The 16,498-nt window shown below is 58.0% G+C and overlaps 2 protein-coding genes across 2 annotated transcripts; both read left to right on the top strand.

The window, feature by feature from the left end:
- The first annotated feature begins 2,013 nt into the window (after positions 1-2,013).
- On the top strand, positions 2,014-11,159 carry CCT3 (chaperonin containing TCP1 subunit 3). The gene is made up of 14 exons (XM_009464259.2): positions 2,014-2,201; positions 3,700-3,761; positions 4,235-4,285; positions 4,384-4,446; positions 5,046-5,142; positions 5,543-5,660; positions 5,850-6,036; positions 6,496-6,645; positions 7,868-8,000; positions 8,480-8,561; positions 8,687-8,867; positions 9,177-9,422; positions 10,023-10,154; positions 10,803-11,159. Exons 1-14 carry the CDS (start codon positions 2,171-2,173, stop codon positions 10,905-10,907), a joined length of 1,638 nt encoding a protein of 545 aa, XP_009462534.1. The 5' UTR covers positions 2,014-2,170; the 3' UTR covers positions 10,908-11,159.
- A 62-nt stretch (positions 11,160-11,221) lies between these two features.
- On the top strand, positions 11,222-16,471 carry GLMP (glycosylated lysosomal membrane protein). The gene is made up of 6 exons (XM_087772080.1): positions 11,222-11,438; positions 12,275-12,532; positions 13,191-13,373; positions 13,533-13,751; positions 13,871-14,148; positions 15,414-16,471. Exons 1-6 carry the CDS (start codon positions 11,370-11,372, stop codon positions 15,580-15,582), a joined length of 1,176 nt encoding a protein of 391 aa, XP_087628206.1. The 5' UTR covers positions 11,222-11,369; the 3' UTR covers positions 15,583-16,471.
- The last annotated feature ends 27 nt before the right edge of the window (positions 16,472-16,498 follow it).

Raw genomic sequence — 16,498 nt, 5'->3', positions numbered from 1 at the left:
CACGTGCCACCTCATACTCTTACCAAAGCTCCCCACTCCCAACCTCTGCCAGCAGCTCTCCATACACCCACTTTCTTCCTTCCCGGCTGAACCACGCAGAGCTTATCCAAGCTGCAGACGATGGAAAGCATCACAGAGCCTAAATCAATGTTAGCCGCCCGCCACTCGGGCAGTGTAAGCATAGGGCGGGCTTCCCTCTCCTGCACCTCAGCAGGGTTTGCTGCAGTGCCAGGATAGACCAGGACCCCATCACCCAAACACTGGGAAAATACTCATCCTTGGCCTAAGCAGCGTAGGGCTTTTAGAATCACAGAATCATGGAATCGTTTGGGTTGGAAAAGACCTTTAAGCTCATCGACTCCAGCCATTAACCCAGCGCTGCCAAGGCCACCACTGACCCACGTCCCCAAGCACCACATCTCCCGGCTTTTAAATCCCTCCAGGGATGGGGACTCAGCCCCTGCCCTGGGCAGCCTGGGCCAGGGCCTGACAGCCCTTTGGGGAAGGAATTTTCCCAATACCCAACCCAACCCTGCCCTGGCGCAGCTTGAGGCCGTTCCCTCTCGTCCCAGCGCTTGTTCCTGGGGAGAAGAGACCGACCCCCCCGGCTCCAGCCTCCTGTCAGGCCGTTGCAGAGAGCGATGAGGGCTCCCCTCAGCCTCCTCCTCTCCAGGCTGAGCCCCCCCAGCTCCCCCAGCCGCTCCTCCCCAGCCTTGGGCTCCAGCCCCTGCCCCAGCCTCGCTGCCCTGCTCTGGCCACGCTCCAGCCCCTCCATGGCCGCCTTGGGGTGAGGGGCCCAGCGCTGAGCACAGCATTCGAGGGGCGGCCTCACCAGTGCCCAGCACAGGGGGACGATCCCTGCCCTGCTCCTGCTGGCCACACCGTTCCCGATACAAGCCAGGATGCCACTGGCCCTCTTGGCCACCTGGGCACGCTGCTGGCTCCTGTTCAGCGGCTGGCGACCAGCACCCCCAGGCCCTTTCCCCCAGGCAGCTCCCAGCCGCTCTCCCCACGCCTCAGCGGTGCCCGGGGTTGTGGTGCCCCCATGGTTTTGACAAAGAAGAGGCTTGATTTTCTCTGCAGAGCCCCTTCACGAAGCAGCAGTTTGCTATCAGAGGTCGGTGCAGCCAAACTACTTCGGGATGTTTTTCTTCCTAGCTCACAGTCGGTGGGTCCGTGTGGGCTGGAAGAGAGCGGGTAACTACGGGGGAGAAAGACAAAGCTTTGTTATTGAGCAGAACAATTTGAGGGGAAAAAAATAAATCAGACAAGCTGGAAACTTTCCTAGACACAGGGGCTGTGACAGGGCCAGCGGGACGGCGCTTGTGCCCTCCTTCCCTGTAACTGACGCTGAACAACGGGGACGGGGCTGAGGAAGCGCACCCTGACAGGACTGGCTGCTGCGGGGACGCCTCACAGCTGCAGGCCGAGGAGCTCTGCTCTGAGGGGACACCGGAGCCTGCGGGGCACCGGGAGGGGCTCGGGTCCGGCCAGGCCGCTCCGCCTCAGCCCCTGAGCCGCCGAAGGGGCCGAGGTGCAGCGGGGACGACGGCGGGGAGGCCGCTGCCTCCGGGACTACAGCTCCCAGCATGCCTCGCGGCAGCCCGCCGCTCCCATGGTGCGCCGCGGGGCGGGTGAGACCACAGCGCTGATGGGAAGGGGGGGTGTGTGGACGTTGAGGACTCCCACACGCGATTCTCAGAGAACTCGATCCGCCGCTCCGCCCGCCTGCGGAGCCGTCGCATCCCGGCTCCGGTGTTTCCCAGATGCAACGGGGAGCGCGACACGGGAGCGTCCCCGCTGCGGCCGCCCGACGGTTGCTCGTCGCCCCCTTTGCGTACGCGCAGTGAGCCGCCCCCCCCCCCCGCAGGGGCCCTGGGCAGCCCGCACATGCGCAGTGCCGCGCGGCCCCGCCCAACGCGCCGCGGCCCCACATGCGCTGGGGGGGGGGGGCCTCGCTTCTCAACCGAACTTGCTCTGAGCGCCGGGGAGGCGGAGCTCCGCCTTCTCATTGGACTGCGGGTCTGCGGTGCGTGGCGCGATTGGCCGCCGGGGCGAGGCGGGGTAGGGTGTCACGGCAGGGTGAAGCGGCAGTTCTCGGTGCGGCCGCTTCGCCCTCGCCGTCTCCAGAAGGTTCCGCGCCGGGTGCCGCGCTCCAGCCGCCGCCGCGATGATGGGCCCGCGCCCCGTCCTCGTCCTCAGTGAGTGTCGCCGCCGCCGGCCCAGCCTCCCGGGGGGCCCCCGGCGGCGGAGGGCGAGGGGAGGGGGGCCCCTTTCTCTCTCTCCCTCCCCGCCGCCATGTTGGTTCCCCCTCGCCTCACATACCCCCAGCCCGGCCGGGGCTCCCTCTGCTCCGGGGGGTTCCGCTGGGCCCCGGCACGCCCCGAGCTCTCCCGTCCCCGCAGGCTCCCGCAGCCGCTGCCCAGCCCTGGGGGGCCGGGCCCTCCCTCCGCCCGCGGCCCCGCTTTGCTCCTGCGCGGGAGCTCCCCGGCGACCGGAGCCCCCGCTCCTCGGTGAACCTTTCCTGGCAGAGCTCGGCTCCTCGTGTGCTTCTCAGCGCGGTGCTTTGCGCCGTCCCGTTTGAGCCCCTTGCGCTTTGTGATTCACCTCCCTCCAACAGGAGACTTTCCCAGGGGGTTTCGTTCTGCTGGGGTTTCTCATTCTTTAAAGTCAAGGCTTTAAACTGAAAGAGGGGAGATTTAGATTAAATAAAAGGAAAGAGGTCTTCACTCTGAGGGTGCTGAGGCACTGGAGCAGGCCGCCCAGAGAAGCTGTGTGCGCCCCATCCCTGGAAATACTCAAGGCCAGGCTGGATGGGGCTTGGAGCAGCCCGGTCCGGTGGAAGCTGTCCCTGCCCGTGGCAGGGGGCTGGAACCAGATGATCTTTAAGGTCCCTTCCAACCCCAACCATTCTGGGATTCTCATCTCTCCACCTGCCCTGCTCACCGTTAACCCAGGCAGGCGGTTGTAGCCCAGGGCCCCTTTGCTGTTGGCCTGCTTCCCTCATTCTTGGTGCTGCTTTTCCTGTTGCTTTCTCCTGTTCTGCCTTGTAACTGTATGCAGAGACATCCACTCCTGCGGAATCTGTGCTCATCCAGTCTCGGCTTGTAAGAAAAGAAAAGCAGCAATGAGCCTAGAGATCCTTCAGGGCAGACTCTTGTGGCACCTGGTCCCCAAATACGGTTGTGTGCTGTGGTACAGCAGTGGCTACGCACCCTAACGAAGGCCGAGCAACGCTTAATTGACTTAGAAACTTAATTTTAAACCAGTGTTCTACTTACTGCGTGTGAGCATCTGTAACTTTTTTGGACTGAAAACAGTTGCAGTGCAGCAGTTCTAGGCTTGGTGGGATCTTGCAGATTCTAGTGAGTCACTGCTGTTTGATTTTCATGGGGGAGCAGGTTATGTTTTAGGGTTGCAAAGTTTTATCTCTATTGAATTAGGGTGCTAATCAGGAATTCTCTTACAATAAGCAATGTTGGTTTGCACTGACATTCTTCTATGCTTTCTTAGAGTGGCTGTGGTATTTATATTGTAAACTCTTGATTTAGAGCTGCTCATGTAGCGACTGTGTGTGACTGAGAGGGCGTCTTTGATGCGCTGTCAGTATCACTGTTTCAGTCTTGGACTTCTTGGTAAGATCAGATTGAAGTTATATTTGTGCTTTAATATTTTATTTTTTTTTTCTATGCGCTTTAGGTCAGAATATGAAACGTGAGTCTGGAAGAAAAGTCCAGGCTGGAAACATCACTGCTGCTAAGGTACCGTATTCTCATGTCAGGCTATTTCGAGTCTTCTTTTTTCCAGTATGTGTTTGCACATACATGTATTTATGTATTTAAGAGGGAAAGCTGGATCCGAAGCATGTTTTCTCTAGTCTGTATGAATCCAGAGTAGAAGCAGCATAGAAAATGAATTTTCAGTGTTGAGATAATAGGTGCGATGTAACTGAACACGGAGGGGTTTCACCCACTGAAACCTCTTTCTCTGCAAAATCTGAAAGCGTGTAAGTTCTGACAGCTGATTTAGAGAATAACTTAGTGTGGTGCCAGTGCTCTTATAATCCCCCGTGTTCTCAGTTCCACGCAGTTCTTAACTCCTGCTTGTATCTAAGCAACTGCAGAGTCATTGGGTCACTTAAATTTTGCAGTGGCTGCTCGTTTCATAGAGACTATGGGGTTTTTGGACTTTCTGATGCCCTCCTGTATTGCCTCATTTCTTTTGTTCCTCCTAGACTATTGCTGACATCATCCGAACATGTTTAGGACCAAGAGCTATGATGAAGGTGAGAACTTTTGCTGAAATACCCCTGCTGCGTACGGACTGGAAACACTACACGTATTATGCAAACATGTGCAAATATCGCTTCTCTTCCCATTGCAGATGCTTTTGGACCCCATGGGTGGGATCGTGATGACCAACGATGGCAACGCCATTCTTAGAGAAGTAAGTTTCTCCTAGAGGATTGTCTCGCTTAACACGCGAGTCGGAATCTTCCGGGATCCAGTTACGTAGCTGCCAGGGGAACTGTGTCATTTCATCTTCTGTCTTGAGAGCCAGCAAGTACTAAACAGCAGTGCCAAGAAGGGTGCTTACTGGGGAGGAATTAAATACTTCCAGCAAGCGCTCTTCCTCCTCAGAAAATGAGGTTTGATCCCAGGGTGGTAAGTTTTCACGGAGGTTTTACAAGACTGGTGTAAATTCTGTGGTAATTGTAGCTATAACCGCTTGCATCAAAACCTGATGAGTAGATGTTTGCTGTTACGATGCCAAATAATTAGACCAAGAAATCGCTGTCGTCTTGCTGGTGCAAGTGCTGTTGAACTAACATCTCAAAAATCATAACGCCTGAAAAACTGTGGGAGACACAATACTGTGAAATACAAGGGCTTATTTTAGGTCTCAAAAAGGAAGACAAATCTTTGCTGTAGTTGGACAGACTGCCTTTGGTTGTTTAAAACGTGTGGCGTTTGTTCCATTGAGCGATGCGAGAAGTTCCAGCTTTAGTATGCTGGAACAAAACCATCCCCCTTGCTCCTGCACAGATTCAAGTCCAGCATCCAGCTGCAAAATCAATGATCGAGATCAGCCGTACTCAAGATGAAGAAGTTGGAGATGGGACCACATCTGTAATTATCCTTGGTAAGGAGGGTGAATAAGACGCGCTTTTTATAACGGGTTAAGGCTGAAGTTTGCCCTTTTTGCTCATCAGAGCCCAGTGAGTATGCCTTAATGAGACAGATATTCGTTATTTACCAACCCTACAATTGATCCGTATTTCTTTTTACTGTGGAAGAGAATGCTGGGTTCATTAGAGCCTTAGGTGATCAGCTCCGTGCTTCGGAAAGCTGTGTTCTTTCCCTGAGACAAGCACAGTGAAGTATAAAGAAAGGTATAGATGGCGTTAGAGCTCTCTGCGTGGATAGCAGATACTTTTTCTCTGGCATGCTGTTCTCCTGTCTTGACTGTTGATTGTTCTACTAACCTGCCTGGGGAATTTTGATGGTTTTTGGTTGTTTTTGGTTTGTGTTTTTTTTCTTAGCTGGAGAGATGCTCTCTGTTGCTGAACACTTCCTTGAACAGCAGATGCACCCAACTGTGATCATCGGGGCTTATCGAAAGGCTCTGGATGACATGATCAGTATTCTGAAGAAAATCGGGTAAGCGTGGGCTGGTGGGAGTTAGAGAGAAGGGACACGGGCTTTCTGTACTGCCTGGAGATGATTCTTCACGGAATCACGTTAGTAAAATATAACTTAATAGAATTGGAGGGGGACTCAATGGGATTATGAATAGATTGTAGCCTGGAGTAATGCTGGGTTTACCGTTTGGTTTTTCCTTTGTGTCAGCACTCCAGTGGATGTGAACAACAAAGAGATGATGCTTAAAATCATAAAGAGCGCTATAAATACCAAGGCAATAAACCGTTGGTCTGACTTGGCCTGTAGCATTGCTCTTGATGCTGTTAAGACTGTGGAGTTTGAAGAAAATGGCAGGAAGGAAATTGATATTAAAAAATATGCAAAAGTCGAAAAGGTGAGTACGTCCTGAACCGTCTCTTACCTGTGTGTGCCCCTTTCTCCTCCTGAATTCGTTGTTCCTAGGATGCAGTGGGAACAAGTTTCTGCTACCGATCTGCAGTCCGCAAACATAAGCCTTGAAGATATTTTAGTCCGTGCTATCAGCCTTGCTGCTTTGCAGTGAAAACGGGGGCGGTTGTTTCAACTCTTAGAATATTTGCCAAAAAGATCATTTAAGTTGTTTCCGTTTCCACCTTCCAAACACATGTTGCCAGGCAATAGGATGTGAGCAGTTTCTCAAGCTCTTCCACGGCTTTTCGCTTAATCTTAAGTCACCGCGCTCTTAAAATTAACTCAGATTGTGAGCTGGGTGCGTCATGGTTACTTAGAGTTTTCCTTTTCCAGTACGTGGGACGGATAGTTTCAGGAGCACCGATGCGCTTCCCTTATTTTCCCCTTTTCTTGTGTCTGCCAGATTCCAGGTGGCTTTAGTGAAGACTCCTGCGTTTTGCGTGGAATCATGGTGAATAAAGATGTAACTCATCCCAGGATGCGTCGCCTTATTAAGAATCCACGCATTGTCCTTCTGGATTGTTCGCTAGAGTACAAGAAAGGAGAGAGCCAGGTAAAGCAAGTCGTTACGGAATCGCAGAATGGCTCGGGCTGGAAGGGACCTTAAAGATGGCCTAACTCCAGCCCCCTGCCGCGGGCAGGGACGCCGCCCGCCAGACCAGGGTGCTCGGGGCCCTGTCCAGCCTGGCCTTGAACGCGGCCAGCGACGGGGCGTCCGCAGCCTCTCGGGGCAGCCTGCGCCAGCGCCTCGCCACGCTCCGAGTAAAGAATTTTTTCCTAACGTCTAATCTAAATTTCCCCTCTTTCAGTTTGAAACCCTTCCCCCTTGTCCTATCGCTGTCTGCCCTTATAAAGAGTCTGACTCATGTGCTTACAGAACCCCTTCTTATTATTCTTCACATCCCTTGCCAATTTCTGCTCCCTCTGTGCCTTGGCCTTCCTGATCGCATCCCTACGTGTCCTAGCCGTTTCCCTGCGCTCCCCCCGGGCTCCGTGTCCCTGCTTCCCCTGGCTGTGCCTTTCCTTCTTACACCTCAGGCTGAGGAGGAGGGCCTTGCTCAGCCACACCGCTTTCCTTCTTGCCCTGCCTGATTTCTTACGCAGGGGGATGGAGAGTTCTTGCGCTCCAAAAGTGTCCTTAGAGAGTTGCCAGCTCTGTTCCGTTCCTTTGTCCTTAAGGACAGTTTCCCAAGGGGATCTCATCCATTAAATCTTTAAACAGTTGAAAGTTTGCTTTTCTAAAGTTCAGGGTCCTGACTTTGCTCTTTGCCAGGCCCGTGTTCTGTTAGAGGCCCAACTCCTATTGGAGATGTCCGCAACTTTGGATTGAAGATGAGCGAAGTGAAGGAATCCTGGTAGTTAAAAGCACGAGTGGCAAAAGGCTCTCTTCGTGTTGTGCCTTTCAGAGACCTTTTGCATGTATAGGCTAATTCTGCTGGGGGGTCGGTGCCCTGGAGAAAAAGGTAGAAAAAAAAAAAAAAAGTATCTTTTTATAAAATATATTTACATAGCTTTTGGTCACTGAAGCAGCGACGGTGATTTGTGTATCTTAAGTGATGGTCAAGAGCCAAATATTTCTGTGCTTTAATTGACACTAACGTTAAACTGCCGCCGTGTCCCGGTTTGTCGCCGGTATTTTTGGTGGCGTGGTTCTCCTTAACTCTCCCCCAGGCAATGCTGGAGGAGTTAAGATCACTCAGGCCAGGGGATCTGTGTCTTACTCAGCGAAGGGATGGGAGGAATACAGGAAGATATTTACACCTCTTTCTGTGCAGACCGATATCGAAATAACGCGGGAGGAAGACTTTGCCCGCATCCTGCAGATGGAGGAAGAGTACATTCAGCAGATCTGCGAGGATCTGATGAGAGTCAAGCCAGATCTGGTCATCACAGAGAAAGGAATTTCTGGTAATGACATGTGTCATCCTTCTTTGTGTTGAATTCATCTTAGTAAGGGTCTTGCTGTGTTAAATGCACTTTTCAGTAACTTCAAAAAAAACCCCAAACCCCCCAAAAAACCCTCACAAAAATCCCCCACAAACCTGATTTTGACCCTGGTTTGGTTTTTTAGCTTTCTAGCAAATAGTTCTGCGTTGCGGGCATTGAAGTTGGTTCTCGAGGTTGCCTTGTGAACGTGGACACTTAAAATAATGTTTTGCTCTTCCAGCATTTGGAAATGATATCAAAATATCAGCGAGGCCAAGTCTAGCAAACCACGGAAAGCTGCGCTGCAGTTTTGCCTTGCAGCTTGGTTTAAGAAGCCACAATTAGGTTTTAAGAAGCCACATTTAGGTTTTTCTTTCCATAACCCTTTTTACTTTAAAGACACGCAAAGTTTGTCACGATACCGCTGATTCATCAATAAAATGGCGCAAACCTGATTTCAGACTTGGCCCAACACTACCTGATGAAAGCCAACATCACCGCGATCCGCAGAGTCAGAAAGACGGACAACAACCGGATCGCCAGGTAACCGCGTCTCCTCGCCGCAGCCCGTTCTGCCCGCCCGTGGCACCGCGTTTTCGTTCTCGTCTCGCCCTTTCTCCCCGGTTCTTCTTTGTGAGCGTCTAACTTGAGGGGTGTTCGTGTGCTAGGGCCTGCGGAGCTCGCATTGTGAGCCGCACGGATGAGCTGCGGGAGGAGGACGTGGGAACCGGAGCCAGGCTCTTTGAAGTTAAAAAAATAGGAGATGAGTATTTTGCTTTCATCACTGATTGCAAAGACCCCAAGGCTTGCACTATCATTCTGCGTGGAGCCAGCAAGGAAATCCTAGCAGTAAGTTATTACGTGTTATTTTTATTACTTATTTTATTATTACATGCTTCCCCTCCTGTCCTGGCCACCTTCTTGGTGTCAAGAAGTCATTGCTTCCTTCGGAGCAGCTGTTGCATGCGGATGAAGCAAGCACGAGTTTCACTTTGGGTTCTGGAGCGACAAAGAATTCCCGTCCCGTGGGCTGTGCCGTACAGCGAAGGCGACGCCTGCGTACTGCGGAGGATCCAGCCCGGCAGGCCGCGCTTCCAGCTGGTAGTGCGCTACGCTTCCCTACAACCCATAAATCTCTGGTTTTAACGCCTGTTGCAGGAGGTAGAGCGCAACCTTCAGGACGCCATGCAGGTGTGTCGCAACGTCCTCATCGACCCGCAGCTGGTGCCGGGAGGGGGAGCTACCGAAATGGCCGTTTCCCACGCGCTGACGGAGAAATCCAAGGGCATGACGGGTGTGGAGCAGTGGCCCTACCGCGCGGTAGCCCAGGCTCTGGAAGTCATTCCCCGAACGCTGATCCAGAACTGCGGTGCCAGTACCATCCGCGTGCTGACCTCGCTGAGGGTAAGGCGCGTGGCGCGGGGTCATCTGCGGAGCTTCAGCCCCTTCCTGTCGTCCTTCCCTAGCTCGTCGGGCCGCTGAGGGCGCAGCTTTTTAATTAGTCGTAGGCTTTTACACTAAAGCAAAGCTGCGTTGAAGTAACCGACCCGTTGAAGGTGATTGAAAGACTGTTGTTGGGGTTTTTTTTGCGTTAGCTGCGCTGCAAACGTTTTTACGGAGGTTTTGTGCCAAATTTGAAAGCCTGAAAATGGAATTCAGTAGCTGGTTTGAGGTACCAGAGTGTCGTGGTACAGACAAAAAGAAGAAAATTAACTCTATCCCAGCTGAAACCGGGACACAGAGTTTCAAAACAAAACAAGAAAACCCTGAGGGTGAACAAAATCAAAATCTTCCTTTCCGATGGGATTGGGTGGCATGAGAGAGCGAGCGCGTCTCCCACTCTGACACAAGTGGTGCTCAGTGCCATGCTCTTGTATAAACTCCCAAACCGAGAAAATTCTCATGACCTTTTACTGGTTTCCCGAGCCCGCGATCGGTTGGAGTTGCCAGAAGGTGAACCTGTCGCCGGGCTCCCTCGGGGGTGACCTGCCCTTCTGCTTCCAGGCCAAACACGCGCAGGAGGGCAGCCAGACGTGGGGCGTCAACGGGGAGACCGGAGCCCTGGTGGATATGAAGGACCTGGGGATCTGGGAGCCTTTAGCCGTCAAATTGCAGACCTACAAAACGGCGGTGGAGGTAAGGAGAGAGGGGGGAGGATGTCCTTTGGGGAGAAGGGAACGTTACTTTTGGGTAAGCACCGCAGGCCGAGCATGGCGCCTGCCGGCGTTTGGGCTCGCTAAGGGATGCGGCACCCCGGGAGCTCGGGCTTTCAGCGGGGTTGGTTTTTGATCCCGTGGCTAAAATTCGTGGTGTTTAATCCCACCTTTTCCCGCAAACCCTGCGGACGGGTTGGTCTCGCAAGGATGGGCTGCTCCCAGCGCCAGCCGGCACCCTGACCAGGGAATTCGGTGCCGGCAAGGTGCTGGAATCCAGCTGTGGCCCGGGGAGCTCCTGCCCTTCGGCTCGTCTGCGCGGCCTCCCCGAGCTGCCCTCCCCTTGCTAAAAGATCCCATTTTGGGCGTTTGCTCGCCGCCGGTAGATCAAGGCGGTTGCTCGGAGCGGGGCCGCGTCCCGTTCTGGTGATCCGCTGGATCCGCGGGGCGTCCACCGACGGCTCCCGCCCGCCTTTGACGGGCGCCGTGTCCTCTCCGCGGTGCTGCGTTGCCGCGTAATTTAATCGTTTCGTGCAAGGCGGGGGGTGCTTTGGCGTGAAAGCCGGGTCGCTTGGGCTTTATTCCTTGCGCTGAGCTCCTGACTAGCCCCCGGTCCGGGGTTTCTCCCCAGACTGCCGTTCTCCTCCTCCGCATCGATGACATTGTTTCGGGGCACAAAAAGAAGGGCGACGATCAAAGCAAGCAGCCCGCCGCGCCGGAGGCGGCCCAGGAATGAGAGGGATGGAGTCAGCGCGGGGAAGATCCAGGCGCCTGGGCCTCGGCCCCGGGGAAGAGCTGGAGGGAACGACCCAGGCCGCAGGCTGAGCTGGGGAAAAGTTTTGAAGGCTGTGGGGAGGGATGGGGGGGGGAAAAAAGAAACCCCCGAAGGTGGGGAGAGGGCGCATCTCTCCCCCAAGTGTCGCTGCTGATGCTTAATTTAACTCGTTGCTGTTTGCCTCAAGAATAAAACACGGCGTTTCTCTCCTTTTGCGCGTTTCCTGCCGGTCAGGGAGGAGGGGTGGAAGCCTCCCCCCAGGGCCCGGTGCCGCCAGGGAGCTCTGGGCCGGGACGCGATTTTCCCTCCACCCCCAAAATCTTTTTGGAGGGCGGCGGCTCCTTTAAGAGTCTTCCGCGCGGTTCCTTTAAGGGGGGGGGGGTGCGGTCCCCGCGCGGTCACGTGAGCGGGTGGGCTCGCAAGATGGCGGCCAACGCCCTGCTGCGGCTGGCGGCGCTGCTGGCGGCGGGGGGCCGGGCCGGCGGCCGGGAGGTGAGCGGGGGCACCGGGGGGGGGGCACCGGGGCTCGGCCGTGTGCGGGGCCGGGCCGGGCCCCCGCGCACCCCCCGCCGTGCCCCGCAGAGCGCCCGGGCGGGAGCCTGGGGGGGCCCGATCCTGCGCGGGGCCGGGACCGGTGGTGCGGCCCAAACGTGCGGGGTTCGGGGCGGAGAAGGGGCTTCCGCGGGGCCCCGCACCGAGCAAATCCCCGCCCCGGGGCTCAGGCCGGAGCTGGAGGGAGCCCGCCCCGCCGCCGCCTCCCTCCCTCCCTCCCCAGCCCCGGCCCGGGCTCGGCGGGGGATCGGCGGCTGCGGGCAGGGCAGCGCCTCGCTGCCGGAAAGCTGTTGCGAAAGAGCCGGGTGTCAAACGCTGACCGAGCTGCTTCAGCAACGCGGGGGCCGCGGCGGGGCTTCGCCTGGGCCGCGGCTCCCAGGGACGCCGAGCTCCACGTGGGCCACGGCGGGGCTTCGTCGCCTCCGCGGCTCCCAGGGACACCGAGCTTCGTGGGGGCCGCGGCGGGGCTTCATCACCTCTGCGGCTCCCAGGGACGCTGAGCTTCGTGGGGGCCGCGGCGGGGCTTCACATGGGCCGTGGCTGGGTTTTGTCGCCTCTGTGGCTCCCAGGGACGCCGAGCTTCACGTGGGCTGCAGCAGGGCTTTGTGTGGGCCACGGCGGGGCTTCACGTGGGCCGTGGCTGGGCTTCGTCACCTCCGCGGCTCCCAGGGACGCCGAGCTTCGCGGGCCGGGGCTGCGCGTCCCCAGGCCGCCACGCGCTTGGAACTGTCCCGCGCTGGGACCGAGTCCCCCGTGAGTCCCACCTTCCTCTGCAGGTGTCGATGCAGTACAACCCGGGCTGGAACAACTCCTCCGTCAACCTCCTTCACGTGCGGGCGGCGGGGCCCGCCGACACCCTGCACTACGTCTGGAGCAGCATCGGGGCCCCCGCGGTGCTGCTGGTGGCTACGCAGAGCGGGAGCAGCGCCCTGCGCGTCAACTGGACCCAGCTGCTCTCGCCCGCTCCCGCGGGCGCCATCTGGATCGACCCTCCCAGCAGCGTTGTCTACTCCGCTGCCGTTGTCTTCACCAAGGTACCGCTGAGGAAGGTGGCCCTGCACCGGGAGCCCCGTGCTGGAGGGGACGCGGGGGGGTCGCTTGGGGCAGAGCGGGTCCCAGCTGCGGCGAAACGGCCCCTCGCGTGTCCCGCCCTGCTCTGCCTTGAGCTGCGATGGTGCCTTGAGCTGTTCGGCCAAGGCAGCTCCTTTCTGGTCCCCTTCCTCTGCCCGGGGGCGGCGGCAGCCCGTGGCCCGCAGCACAGCGCGGTGGTTGGTGTCCACGGCAGCTGCTGGTGGCTCCCGGCCCCTCTCCCCTGCTCAGCCTGGAGAGGAGGAGGCTGAGGGGAGCCCTCATCGCTCTCTGCAACGGCCTGAAAGGAGGCTGGAGCCGGGGGCGGTCGGTCTCTTCTCCCCAGGAACAAGCGCTGGGACGAGAGGGAACGGCCTCAAGCTGCGCCAGGGCAGGGTTGGGTTGGGTATTAGGGAAAATTCCTTCCCGGAAAGGGCTGTCAGGCCCTGGCCCAGGCTGCCCAGGGCAGGGGCTGAGTCCCCACCCCTGGAGGGATTTAAAAGCCGGGAGATGTGGTGCTTGGGGACATGGTTCAGTGGTGGCCTCGGCAGCGCTGGGTTAACGGTTGGACCTGATGAGCTTAAAGAGCTTTTCCAACCCAAACGATTCTGTGGTTCTCCCTAGGTGTTTGAGTACAGCGAGGCCAAAACACTGGAAGAGCTCTTCTACCCCACGTACGACCTGGCCGACTTTTCCTGGGACAGCATCAATCGCACGCTGAACCACACGGCCCTGACGGCCGAGTTCACGGGCATCCCGGCCGCTGACCCCGGTGGCAGCTTCTCCAACGGCAGCCTGGCGTTTCGGGTAGGTCCATGGGGGCAGAGAGGGGGGCTGTACCGCGCCGGCACGCCGTAGGGAGAACGCAGCGAATGCCGCGTCCAAAGCACCTTCTAGAGAGGGAATGTTGCTCCTCGGTGTCCCGAGCGGTGATCGTGCTGTCCCTCTGACCTGTGTCCCCTGCAGGTGACGGCCTATGAGGCTAGTGGCCGTGACGGGCCACTGCCCAGCCTCCTGCACACGGCAAACAGCTCTAAAGTGGAGTTTGTCCTGGCTGGGGTGGCTCCGCGGGGCAACGGCTCCCGATTCGCGCTGGAGGTGGCCACGGTGGAGGAGAGCGGGGTGGTGCAGAAGCTGCGCTCGGCGCGCTCCATCGACGACGAGTACACTCCCACCATCTTCGAGGTGAGCGCCGGGCTTGGGGGTGTCCCCGGCTGCAGGAAGGAGGGTGAGGGGGATCTGGGGCGACCCGTGGCTCCTCACCCTGGCATGGAGACCATCTCTGGTCCTCGCTTCACCACCAGATGCTCTCCCTGGAAGCCGAGTCCCAAAACGACAGCTCCACGCTCAGCTTCCTGCAGTGGAAGGCGACAGCCTACGGCTCCCAGACCCCCAGGCGCGAGGACAGCATCCAGTGCCGGTCTCACGGCCTGCAAGCAGCCAACTGGACCCTGCCCGCGTCCAGCATCGTCCGCGCCTACTTTGGGGAGAGCGTAGGCAGCACCTACACCGTCAGCGCCATCAACATCTCCTTCGGGGGAGAGGAGGGAAAGGTTTACCAGGAGAAGCGCTACCTTAGCTGGTGAGTGGGGCCCGCTGCGCGTGAAACAATGCTCTCCCAGCCCCTAACAGCTTGCAGCTTGGGGAACTGCGAGGTTAGAGGGTGTCTCTGTTTAATAACGATCCCCTTTCAAAAGTCTGTGTTTTCCTACGATCCTGTAGCAAGGAGTTTTGCAGTTTATTGATGCACTCAGTGCCGGGGCCGGTTCTGTTTCATATCTTTATCGATGATCTGGAGGAGGGGATCGAGGGCACCCTCAGTCGGTTTGCAGAGGACACCCAGTCGGGGGGAGCGTTGATCTGCTGGAGGGAGGGAGGCTCTGCAGAGGGCCCTGGCCAGGCTGGGGCGATGGGCCCAGGCCACAGGGTGAGGGGCAGCCAGGCTCAGGGCCGGGTCCTGCACTGGGGGCACCACAACCCCGGGCACCGCTGAGGCGTGGGGAGAGCGGCTGGGAGCTGCCCGGGGGAAAGGGCCTGGGGGTGCTGGTCGCCAGCCGCTGAACAGGAGCCAGCAGCGTGCCCAGGTGGCCAAGAGGGCCAGTGGCATCCTGGCTTGTATCGGGAACGGTGTGGCCAGCAGGAGCAGGGCAGGGATCGTCCCCCTGTGCTGGGCACTGGTGAGGCCGCCCCTCGAATGCTGTGCTCAGCGCTGGGCCCCTCACCCCAAGGCGGCCACGGAGGGGCTGGAGCGTGGCCAGAGCAGGGCAGCGAGGCTGGGGCAGGGGCTGGAGCCCAAGGCTGGGGAGGAGCGGCTGGGGGAGCTGGGGGGCCTCAGCCTGGAGAAGAGGAGGCTGAGGGGAGCCCTCATCGCTCTCTGCAGCTGCCTGAAAGGAGGCTGGAGCCGGGGGGGTCGGTCTCTTCTCCCCAGGAACAAGCGCTGGGACGAGAGGGAACGGCCTCAAGCTGCGCCAGGGCAGGGTTGGGTTGGGTATTAGGGAAAATTCCTTCCCCAAAGGGCTGTCAGGCCCTGGCCCAGGCTGCCCAGGGCAGGGGCTGAGTCCCCACCCCTGGAGGGATTTAAAAGCCGGGGAGATGTGGTGCTCAGGGACATGGTTCAGTGGTGGCCTTGGCAGCGCTGGGTTAACGGTTGGACTCGATGAGCTTAAAGGGCTTTTCCAAGCTAAACGATTCCATGATCCTCTCCCCCCTCCCCTCTCCTGCCCCATGTGGGATCCTGCCAAGAAATCTTGACCTGACCCTATCGGGGTAGGAAGCCCCAGATATTCCACCTGTGGGACACAGCTGATCCCCGTCTCCGTGGCTGATTTCTCCCATCCCCTCCTGCAGGTCGGCACTGCTGGGCTTCGGGCAGCCCCCCAAGGACACCTTCTCCCCCCTCGTCATCTCCATCATGGCCGTGGCGCTGGGCACCCCCATGGTGATGCTCCTGGTGGGCAGCTGCGTCGTCCTCTTTGCCCAGAGGAAGCGGTACTCCGAGTACGAGCCCATCAACTGACTGCAACAGTCCCCGGAGAGACCCCCGGGGTCTCTTGGCTCTCTCTTGTCACCAGGAAATGCCCGCGGCTGCTGCAGGGGCTCCAATCTCCTCTCTTCCCCTTCGTCCCCACAGTCCAGACTCGGAGGGGACCAGGGCAACATCTGCAGCAGTTGCCCACGTCACGTATCCCTCTGTCCTGCTCCCTCCTCCTGCCCAGATCCCGCGTCTGATTACACTTCTTCCTCTGTTTTTTCCTGATCCATCCAGCCCAGGGAAGTGACCGGGGGGAGCTGTCAGGGTTGCCTTGAGCCGTGGAACGATCCTCCTTCTCCCAAGGGATAAAACCACTCTTGCCCTGTCTGCAGCCAAGCAAAGCTGGGACTGGCTGTGCCCTGTCCTGTGCTGCTTCCAGAGCGCTCCAGGGTTCTTTGGGTGGCTCCAAGCCAGGAGCAGGGGCTGGAGGACAGGGCTGGGGACCAGTACCGCTCCTGCCAGCGTGCAGGGTGCCTTGCTGCTTCTCGCTGTGCTGGGGGCATCCCACAACAGCCCCCCTCCACCCAGCTGGGGCTCACGGACTCCTCGGTCCCCAACAGGCACTTTCTGCTGTGCGGTGAGGGCCGCTGGTACAAGAGGGAAACCCAGTGCTGCTTTGCAGCAGCTTCTTGAGCTCAGGTACGTCCTGTCAGCCCGTACAGGGCTGATCCAGCCTTGCTCTCTGTTAGCTGCGGCCGCTGACTCCGCAGGGCTGGCTCAGAGGTGCTATCCAGGTGCTTGAAGCCACGGGGCAAGCGTGGTCCGTGGCTGCTCGGTGTTTGCAGAGGTACGGCGTCGCTTAGGGGCGTGCTGCGTTTTCATCTTCTCCATCACTGACTCGTCTTTGACCAAATAAAGTGGATTTCTAAGAGCAGTTTCCTGTGGAAACACCGCGCTACGG

The sequence above is a fragment of the Nipponia nippon genome, unplaced genomic scaffold, assembly GCF_047370975.1.
Source record: "Nipponia nippon isolate SJK-2023a ecotype South Korea unplaced genomic scaffold, ASM4737097v1 scaffold_36, whole genome shotgun sequence".
NCBI lineage: Eukaryota > Metazoa > Chordata > Aves > Pelecaniformes > Threskiornithidae > Nipponia > Nipponia nippon.
Note: the sequence above shows the minus strand (reverse complement) of the source record. Positions and strands in the feature narration are given on the sequence as shown.

Bases quoted from the DNA above. Each gene is read 5' to 3' on its own strand.
- CCT3 (XM_009464259.2), top strand. From the start codon at position 2,171: ATGATGGGCCCGCGCCCCGTCCTCGTCCTCA. The intron at 4,447-5,045 runs GTAAGTTTCTCC...GCTCCTGCACAG, and splicing joins GCAACGCCATTCTTAGAGAA to ATTCAAGTCCAGCATCCAGC. The intron at 6,037-6,495 runs GTGAGTACGTCC...TGTGTCTGCCAG, and splicing joins AATATGCAAAAGTCGAAAAG to ATTCCAGGTGGCTTTAGTGA.
- GLMP (XM_087772080.1), top strand. From the start codon at position 11,370: ATGGCGGCCAACGCCCTGCTGCGGCTGGCGGCGCTGCTGGCGGCGGGG. The intron at 12,533-13,190 runs GTACCGCTGAGG...GGTTCTCCCTAG, and splicing joins CTGCCGTTGTCTTCACCAAG to GTGTTTGAGTACAGCGAGGC. The intron at 13,752-13,870 runs GTGAGCGCCGGG...CTTCACCACCAG, and splicing joins ACACTCCCACCATCTTCGAG to ATGCTCTCCCTGGAAGCCGA.